Here is a 10,001-nt window from a genome sequence, read left to right on the forward strand (position 1 = left end):
GGGTACTACACCTCAGCTCGTTCCTGGTAAACATGACATATGCAATCTGGGCTGGTAATGCCCATTCTGACCATTTTTCTCTCATCTGCCTCTTACTGGACTTCTCCTCCTATAAATCCTGTTCTCTCCTCAAATGGCCCAAAAGTCGAAGACGCATCAAGGGTTTGGATCAAACTCGTGGATGGTTCTATACTCTCATGGCGATTGATTGATTGATTTTACTCTAGCTTATTGATTTGTGATCGATGAATTGGATTTGAAGATCTCTTAAATTTCAAGTAAGAATTCTTTGCACCTCTCTCTCTCCTCTATCTTTCTCTTCTTTCTCTCTCTCTCTCTCTCATCTTTCTCTCTTTCTCCTAAACAATGCTCAACTGAAGAAAATGGAATGGACGACTCTGGAGACAAGGGTCCAGAGATGGCCGAGCGCGGTGAAGTTCGTCGTAAGAAAACTGTTTTGTCGAGAAGAAAATTAGTTGTGATGTCGTCTTTTCTTCGTTGAAGAAGATTCCAGAGGCGTGTTTTTGTGATTGATGAATATATAGGGATGAGAAGCAGCAAGGGAGGCTACGAAGCTACGGTGGAAGCTACAACAATTAAATACTAACAAAAAAAAATAGTTTTACAACAATTAAAAAAATGTTGGAGAAACTTGTTGTAGATTTAATTAAATATTTGAAGTTGTGTACTATCAACCAGATTTGTGAATTCACAACCAGATCTATGAATTCATGAGTTAATGTTCTTGAATTCACAACTTAATGTTCTTGAATTCATAGCTAGATCTATGAATTCACAACTTAATGTTCTTGAATTCACAACTAGATCTATTAATTCACAACTAAAACTAGAATCAGGGGCATATCTTCTATATATTGCATATATTTAGCTTAGTATCTACATTATTCTGCTCATAGCCCAGTCCAACCTTCAAAAAACATTAAAAAAAAATCTTTAATATAATAATAAAAATTAGTTTATTTTTATAGAATATAATTTTTTCTTTTAAAAATGCATAAATGTAGTTCTTTATGTGCTTTATATGTACTTATTATTGAATCAATAGAAAGAGTACAACTATGTATTATATTATGTGACTGATTTTTAATCTTAAATCCATTAAATTCTACTTAGACATAAAAATGAATTGTACAAACTGTCCAAAGAAAATTGACTTGGGGCGGCCCGTACAATACCTTCGAGTTCAGCCTCCCCCCCATCAACAAATCCTGGATCCGCCTTCCTAACTAGAATTCACAATCAGCTCGATAAATTCACAACTAAATCGTTAGTATTGGTTGTGAATTCGAGTTTTAAAGCTCGAATTCACAACTAGTTGTTTTGATTGTGAATTCGAGTTTTAAAATTAGAATTGACAACCAGTTTGATGAATTCATAATTGAATTGCTAGTGTTTGTTGTGAATTCGAGTTTTAAATCTCGAATTCACAACCAACTCTATTGTTAGTCGTGAATTTGAGTTTTAAAGCTTGAATTCACGACTAACAATATTCCTAGTTGTGAATTCACGACTAACAATATTTTATAGCTGTAAATTCACGCTTTAAAACTTGAATTCATGACTAACACTATTTGTAGTTGTGAATTCAAACTTTAAAACTCAAATTCACGATTACTTGAATTCACAACCTAAATGAATGCTGATTGTGAATTCGACTTGGTGTGAATGCGCGGGTAATTTTTAAATTTTTATATGCAAGGGTAAAATGGTAAGTGTGGCTAATTTTTTTTATTTTTTATCTTAATGGGCAATTTTTAAATTTACTATTCCAAAGTTACTATTTTCAAAATACACTCATTTGATAAATCAAATAATACATGTATATTTAATATTTTCAAATACAATGAAAACTATATTGTATATAATAAAAGAGACGAGGGATAAGAATATTTTATTTTAAAACTTCTGACTTGTATAACTTTATTATTTAAAACCTATTATTCATATATTATATATCAAATTAAAGTTCTCGCCCCGATCTTTAATTTAATATGTATATTGAATATTTTATCATTAACTAAAATACATATATTTTAGCAAAAATGAGAATAAAAAAGAAAAGAGAAACGAAAAATAAAGAAAATTTTACTATTAATAGAAAATTTCCATGTTGAAAAAGAGAATTATAATTGAAAATATAGAAATAAAATAATAAATTATTATTAAAAAAATAAATGTAGGACGGCAGAAATATAAAATAAAAATCTATTATTAAGCCATGGAGGGGAGTGAATTGAGGAGGAATCAACAATCTCAAATTGTATAATTGTATTATATAATGATTATAAAATTTTAATTTTATAAAAATCGGATTAATTAGGTTAAATTGTAATTTTATACTCCCTTCGGTCCATAAAAATATGCATAATTTTCTTTTTTCGTGCGTCCCATAAAATATGTATAGTCATTTATTGTAATAATTCTCCCACTAAACATCACAGATTGACAATCAATGTGGACCATTTCTCCACTCACACTACACTTTATAGAATTTTTTAAAATTTGTATTGTTTAATGCTATACATGTTTTTATAGGACGGATGGGGAGGGGTATAATAATAGAATAAAGTCGTAGTATTAATTAGGTCAAATCGTAGTCAATTTATTTCCATGGTTGGTTTGAGCAAATGACTAAATGAGCCGTTTCACATCGAGCAAAAGCCATCATAATTTCCAACGGTAACCATTTTCAAAAAGATTCAATTCAAACTCCCAACTATATTTCTCCTCCCCTTTCCACTCCAATAAACCCCAAAATCAAGGAACCCATTTTCTTCACGATAAGCTTCATCCTCTCACTACAATGGCGGAGAATCAAGAACAAGTGAGGCCAAAGGAGAGAGAAATCCCAGTTTTCACAGTCTTGAAGAATAATTGTATATTGAAGAACATCTTTGTTTTAGACAACCCTCCTCCGATTTCTTCGTCTTCCTCGGCCGAAATTTCTGGTCAGGAATCGGAAAGGGAAGAGATATTGCTGGTGGGGAGGCACCCCGATTGTAATATAAAGCTGGAGCACCCGAGTATCAGCAGATTTCATCTCCGCATTCACTCTAAGCCCTCTTCTCGATCTCTTTTCGTCACCGATTTATCATCGGGTAATCCTCCACAGCGTTTATGTGTGTGTGTGTGTGAAATTGATGATATCTGTTTGCGTATTTTGATGTGCCTAAGTTTTTCTTCTGGTCTCTTTCACTTATCTAGAAACCCTTTCCTGAATTGTAACTTTTTGCAAATTAGGTATTTCGATTTGATACAAAATTTCAGGTGTATATGTTGATTTTGTGTGCCTGCATTCAGTTTTTTAAATTGGATTACTCTCTGCAACGAACTAATTTATCTTAATTCGGTCAAACTTCTTTGCTGTGTGTGTTACTAATTTTAGAGATTCCAATGTTCAGTATGTATCTTGATTAGCTCTGGGTTTTTGTTGACAAATTCTTGAAATGAAAGCCCCTAAATTTTTCTTGATAATTTTAGAGATTCCAATTGGATGGGGCAATCTCTGGGTTTTTGTCAATAAATTCTTGAAATGAAAGCCCTATTTTTTTTCTTGACAATTTAAGAGATTCAAATTGGGTAGGCATTGTTCCATATTGGCAGCCAGTTCCTAATCACCATAGCCTTGATTGTAGAGTTAGAAGCACCTTAACACTTCAGTTTGTGTATTGGTGTGATGCTTGCTGCACTGAATTTATTGAATTGTTGCCTCTCTTGTATCAGTACATGGGACTTGTATTTCTGGGAAAAGAATCGAGCCCGGGGTCACAATGGAACTAGTTCCGGGTGACACGCTGAAGCTGGGGGAATCGAGTAGATTGTACCGACTTGACTGGGTTCCGATCAGCTTTGCTTATGATATAAACGACCCGTTTGTACCTCAGCCGGATACATTGGATACAGTCGATGAAGAAACAGAAGGAGCAGATCAGGTAGATTGAAATAATTATACATCATCATGGATGTTCTATTGGGATGTCTGATTATACTAATTTGGCATCTGATTTTTCAGGATGAGAATCGTCTCTCTCGTGAAAATGAATGGGGCTGGGATCTGAGTGATGAAATAGAAGCTCTAGGGTGGCAAGAAACAACTGCAGAAGTAGAGAACACTCGTTTGCCTGAAATGTTGAGCAACGAAAATGAAATCACCGGTAGCCAGCTGTTATTGCTGGATGTATCGTTATCAGCTGATGAAGAAACAGAGGGGGCGACAGAGCAGGTAAAAATGTTGAGCAATGAAAATGAAATCACCGGTAGCCAGCTGTTATCGCTGGATGTATCGTTATCAGCTGATGAAGAAACAGAAGGGGCGACGGAGCAGGTAAAAATGTAAAGGAAGAAGTCTTGTTAGAGATGTGGTTTCATGAAATGTCAAAATTTAATGATTTTGTATGTATTTCTGTGATTTGAATTTTCAGGATGGGGATGGTTTGCTTCATGATCTAGGTGAAGTTATGGAAGATCGGCCGTTCTGTGATGAGGCAACTACGCCTCCACTGCCCGAAGATGAGGCCAGTTCGCCTCAAATACGCGAAGAAGAAAATGAATTCTACAGAAGTCAGCTATGTCAAGTTGAAAAGGAAAACTCACCACAGCTTGAAGATGAAGTTGAGAGCATGCCAGAAATATGCATAAACAAAAACGATTTCTGGCGCAGCATTCCATTAGCAGAAACTGTGGAAGCTTTTGAGAGGAACTCGGAGAAAAGGTTAGGGATGAACATTTGGTCAAGGAGGGGTAAATCCGAAGGTGTCAAGATCAGAACCAGCAGAAGCAAGGCAACCTGCGGGATTGAAAATTGTGTAAGCAAATCAATGCTGAAAGATCAATGTGATGCTAGTCCTGATAAGGATGAAGAGATCTTCACGCCGGACAAGGAGAATGCCTCTCCTGATTCCTGTCTTGTCAGATCCTTGCGGAGCAAATTCAACGAAACTTTGAAGAGTGAATCAATGTCTGACGAGGACGAAGAAGTTTTCACCTCAGACAAAGAGAACATGACTCCAAACAGTCATCTGCTTAGGTCCATCAAGAACGTTGGGAGTTCTCAAGAAGTTAGGCATCTGAACATTCACAAACCTTCGCCCTTGAAGACAGTTAGTCGAGGCATCCTTCAGGAACGTAAACCAGCAAGTTCTGCTTCCAAAAGCCATTGCAGCTTGAAGAAACAGCCTCCTTGCCTTATGAAGGCAGCAGAAAGGGAACCTTTTCTTCTGCTGCCTGTGATTTCCACCGGTGATGATAAGCCCACACCGATACCTTCAGCTCATGAAGGCACGATGAGAAAAAGCAGATGTATCGATTACTCAAAGGTGAGTGGGAACAGGTGGATTATTGTAGTAGACACTGCTTGTCTGCTAAACAAGAAATCGAGGAGGGAGCTGCAGCTATTGAGAGGTCTTCGAGGGACTTCTTTGGTCATTCCAAGAATCGGTATGATGGATCTAACATTCTTCTCTATTGTAAACTTTTCTTTGATTTAGATGAATGATGATGCCCTTCTCTTTCTGAATCTCAGTCTTGAGGGAGCTCGACTGCATGGTGAGACGCGCTAGTTTCCTGTCAAGAATGACAGAGGCCTCTGCTGCACTGCAGTGGATCGAAGAATGTATGGCTTCATCAACGTGGTGGATTCATGTGCAGAGCTCAGCAGAGGAAAGCAGGCTCGTCCCACCAACTCCGCCTGCTGCTGCCTCTGCTCAGTGGTTCGGTGAGGAGAAGGGAGCATTCTCTGTTGGCTCTATCCCTTTCTCTCCCTATACTTTGCAAGAAATCGTCACTCCAACCGCTGCAGACCACATTCTCGAATCTGCCCTTTTCTTCAAGCAAGCCATGAATGGACATCTTGTCCTTCTCAGTGATGATGTCACTCTAAAAATCAAAGCCATGGCTGAAGTAAGCTCATCTCTATCCATATACAGTTCCTTTATACAGTTGTTTGAACTTGCAACGCGTCTCAGTGATTATGTTTCGGTGCAGGGTGTCATCTGCGAGACAGCAAAAGAATTTCGTGCCAGTCTTGTCAACCCTTTCTCAGCGAGGTTCTTGTATTCCGACAGCTCTCCAAGAGGGCCTACTTGGACTTGTGTGGATGATACTGTCCTTAAAGAGAAATACTACCCGAGCCCCATGAAGAAAGCCACGAGATTGGGAGACAGAGCTAAGGGTTTGAAGCTGATACTGCTGCACAACTCCAATTTCAGACAGATGAGAGCTTAGGCAGTTGCAAAATTTATGACCCAAATTTGAGCGCTTCTCAATTTCTCATTGTATGTTATGTTACTATAATCAAATGGAAGTCTTGCTTTACTTTGATCTGTTGCCACAAAGCAATTATAAATGCATAAAATGACAAGAATCTGCAAAATGATGAATATAAATGCTATTTCATTGATGAAAAGAGACAGCAACAATGGTAGATCACCATGGAAATTGGAAAAGATTCTACAGAAATATTTATTTGATGTCAAGAACTAATACATGGGATACACAGTACTCAAAGCTACGTTAACAACGAACGATAATGCCTTATTCCAGATCATTTGGAGCGGCATACCTTTCGTTCTTGGGAGGGTAGTCACAGGAAGCAGAAAGAAGGAACGAGAAGGGGCTCTCTGTATCCTCAAATAGAGGTCGAGGGAATTCTTGAAATCCGGCCATGTTACTCGTATCAAAACCTAAAGGCGAGAAATAGCTTGCTGGATCCTCCTCTCCAGGTCCTTCAACCTCCATTATACTTTGCAACACACTTCTTCTAGGATCGTCTAACTTGTAGTTGAAGTCCAGTTGTTCGACTTTGTTTGCTGCTTCAACGCTGCTTTGTCCTTGATCAGACGGCCCAGCCCCTTCGAGAGGGATAGCTGGGGTGTGGCCTTGAAAGAGAGCAATGTGGCCGAAAAGCTTATCCTTCCTAGAGAAGGTCGTGCCACAAGAGCAAAGCCACTTGTCTCTCCCACAATGCTTCTCGTGCGTTTTCAGATCCGCAATGACCGAGAATTTCTTCGTGTTGCAGCGGCTGCAGGTGTAGTTCTTGTCGCAGTGGGTCCTCTTGTAGTGGTTCTTCACACACAAGATCGTCTTTAGAGGCTGAAACTTCTTATGATCCTTGTTACGCTTGCAGCCAACGTAAGGGCAGGAATACCTCTTGATCAGGATTGGTTCGGTGCTCGATTCCTTGTGGGGCTTAGCGAGAGCAGCTGGAGTCTTGTACTCGTCGCCATGGCCTCTCATGTGCATCCGTAGATTGGCGTCCCTCTTGAATCCCTTTCCGCAGATAGTGCAGAAATGGGTGTGAGGTGCGAGAATCTCCTCCTTCTCGAGCTGCAGAATTTCATACGAGCCGGGAGGGAGATTCTCTCCTTCTTCAGCATCATCATCGCTTTTCATATCATGATCCTCAAAAACGCCCGTTGGATCGTGTTGATCTTCCATCTTGTTCGCATTGTTATGAACAACATTATCCAAGACTCCTGCTGATTGACTCGCTGTTCCACTGAATTGCCCGAGCTGGCTAGTCAAATTCTCGGAGTTCTTCACAGACGGTAGAAGGCTCCCTGCAGTAGATATCAGTTGAACTATAATCGAGGTGAGATCAGCCGTGATAAGCTGCTGTTGCTGAACCAAGATCTCGTCAGCTTGGCTCATAGCTTGGCCTCTGCGCCCGACAACTAAATGCACCAAATCCTGCAGCTGATGAATCTTGTTCTCCAAAAACGAGAGATTGTTCAGCATAGCCCTAGGATCCCAGTTTTGCATATTATCCAACTCATGAGCCTCGGGTATCTGCTTACCATGAAGATCGTTCATTTGCCTCTGGCTATCAACGTTGGATGCAAATGGTCGTTTGAAACCAGAAAATTGTTGGTCAGAGGTCCTTACTCCGTAGCCATGGAACGAGGATTCTTCCCACTTCTGCTGCTGTCTATCAAAATCTGTTAAAGATCGGTTATTTGAATGCGTGTTGAGTGATTCATGGCCCGATGAGGACTTTGCCCATGTAGTTGCACATAGCCTCTCGTCGGGGTCCATTTTAAGTTTAGAATTTGCAAGTACCAAATTGGGAGATATTAAAACTGCAATCATAGGGTAGGAAAGATGCAAACGTTTTAGCAGAAGTCACGTCATAAACAAACCAAAACGAACACATGTAAATTAAGGAAGATGAATACAATATATCAACCTAGAATATATATATAAATTGAGCATATTTATTCTCATGCCACTGTACAATCGAGTTTTAAATGCACCGGATCAACGACAAGCAAGCCACAACAAGTGACTCCAAATTTCCTCAACCAAAAACAGCATGAATTTCAAGCTTTTCATGGATAGAGAGCCTCAGTCATCTATTCATCAAACCAACCAGTGGTCGGAAGCAGGTGATTTTTGATTTCAGTGGGGATGGGGAACAAGAATGACGAGACGAGCAAGAAAAACTTCAACAAAAGCTAATGATCTCTTTCCTATTTTCTATATGGTGAAGGGATGTTATGTTATCTACGAGCCATACTCTACAGAGTTTCATATCTGCAAAATTTTGCCAAATTATTATCAAATTAAAACCAAAACCAAAACCAAATAAAGGGAAATTGAATAATTCTGCAGAATCTAAATATATTTCTTATTAAATGGTAATTAGGAACCTCTAGAACTAATTCTGCCATTGATTTCTCCTGCCAATCTACAAGGTAAAGACCATAAGTAATTTTGCTGAAAATTAATTGCATATTTCCAACTATTCCTACATCACCAAGAGGAAATTAAAAATCTCTTTTTTTAGTTTTTATTTTTTTTCCCTTTCCCAGCTACAAGAAATCCCAAATCACCAGACAAAACTGAGAGAAAAAAGATACTAACTCATTTTTAGTTCTTATAAATCACCCCACATTCTCAGAGAACTCACAGAGTCACATCCTACTCCCTTTTTCGATCAAATCAAGGGATTCAACTCAGAGCAAAGAAGTTCGAGAATCAAAATTACAAATCAAGAACAAATCAATCAAAGCATATAATCAAGAACCCTCAAAAAGAGTAGCGGTAAAAGCATTGATCAAATAGAATCAAGATAAATAAATACATAAATATATAGAAACTCACCAGATTAAAGAGAGCCCTAGATGCAAATTGATAAAAAAAAGGGGTTTTCAAGTTGGAAGTCAATCCATATATATCACCATCTCTCACCATGGATGTCTATTCTAAACTTTAATTTCTTGCACAAATTTTTATATTTTAGCTTAAAGGGCTCAATAATAACATTATTTATTTATTTATTTTATTTATTTTTCTTTATGTGTGTGCGCTTCGAAGAAGTCGAGTCCTGTCTCTCCTCCTCTGTCGCACTGCCACCACTTGTTCTCAAATCCCAATCACCGAAAATTTGATACTTTTGGGGCCACTGTAAATCCAAATCATGAATTCTTACTCTTTTATTCTTTGTTTTCTGTAATTACATTAATCTGTTCATACTCTGCTTGTGTTATTCGTGTAATTTTGTAGTATTAAAAAGTGCAATTATTGCGTTCTTGACTTTGGGATTGGGGAATGGGTGCTTCCCACCAACCTGGATGCTTCTCTAACCTCAATTTTAATTTGAAAATCTGAGTTTATATTTGGGTACAGGTAGTTTCTGATACATTTGATGAATATTTTTCGAGTAGCTTTTACTCCCTTCGTGCAATTACAACTTACAAGTAACATGAAATTTTTGGATACACAAATTAAGAAAAAATAGGAGTATATATAAATTAATTAAAAATAGTAGAACATACATATTATTTTTAAAGATTAAATTTTGTCATTTATAAAAACAAGTCACTTATATTAGGACAACCTAAAATAAAATACAAGCTACTTTTAATGAGTCAGCGGTCGTATATTCTAAACTGAAGTTTGCTTATTTTCATAAGAGTAATTAAATTTAAATATATGATTTTTTATTAAATCTTAACTAGTAATGAGAATATTAATTTATTGAA

The 10,001-nt window shown here is 37.7% G+C and overlaps 2 protein-coding genes across 4 annotated transcripts; one reads left to right on the forward strand and one right to left on the reverse strand.

Moving 5' to 3' along the window:
- Positions 1–2,706: 2,706 nt before the first annotated feature.
- LOC131010131 (FHA domain-containing protein PS1-like) lies at positions 2,707–6,337 on the forward strand. Its single transcript, XM_057937541.1, has 6 exons — positions 2,707–3,119; positions 3,745–3,953; positions 4,034–4,345; positions 4,443–5,457; positions 5,543–5,919; positions 6,004–6,337. Exons 1-6 carry the CDS (start codon positions 2,825–2,827, stop codon positions 6,241–6,243), a joined length of 2,448 nt encoding a protein of 815 aa, XP_057793524.1. The 5' UTR covers positions 2,707–2,824; the 3' UTR covers positions 6,244–6,337.
- Positions 6,338–6,391: 54 nt separating this feature from the next.
- On the reverse strand, positions 6,392–9,494 carry LOC131010132 (protein SENSITIVE TO PROTON RHIZOTOXICITY 1-like). Of its 3 annotated transcripts, none has more exons than XM_057937544.1 (2): positions 9,121–9,494; positions 6,392–7,955 (listed from the first exon to the last, which is right to left on the reverse strand). In XM_057937544.1, exon 2 carries the CDS (start codon positions 7,828–7,830, stop codon positions 6,553–6,555), a length of 1,278 nt encoding a protein of 425 aa, XP_057793527.1. In that variant the 5' UTR covers positions 7,831–7,955; positions 9,121–9,494; the 3' UTR covers positions 6,392–6,552. The 3 variants fall into 3 exon arrangements, with proteins under 3 accessions (XP_057793527.1, XP_057793525.1, XP_057793526.1); XM_057937542.1 differs by having other exon boundaries at positions 6,392–8,096; XM_057937543.1 differs by lacking the exon at positions 9,121–9,494 and adding an exon at positions 8,927–9,106 and having other exon boundaries at positions 6,392–8,096.
- Positions 9,495–10,001: the final 507 nt, after the last annotated feature.

Source organism: Salvia miltiorrhiza, chromosome 2 (assembly GCF_028751815.1).
Source record: "Salvia miltiorrhiza cultivar Shanhuang (shh) chromosome 2, IMPLAD_Smil_shh, whole genome shotgun sequence".
Taxonomy (NCBI): Eukaryota; Viridiplantae; Streptophyta; class Magnoliopsida; order Lamiales; family Lamiaceae; genus Salvia; species Salvia miltiorrhiza.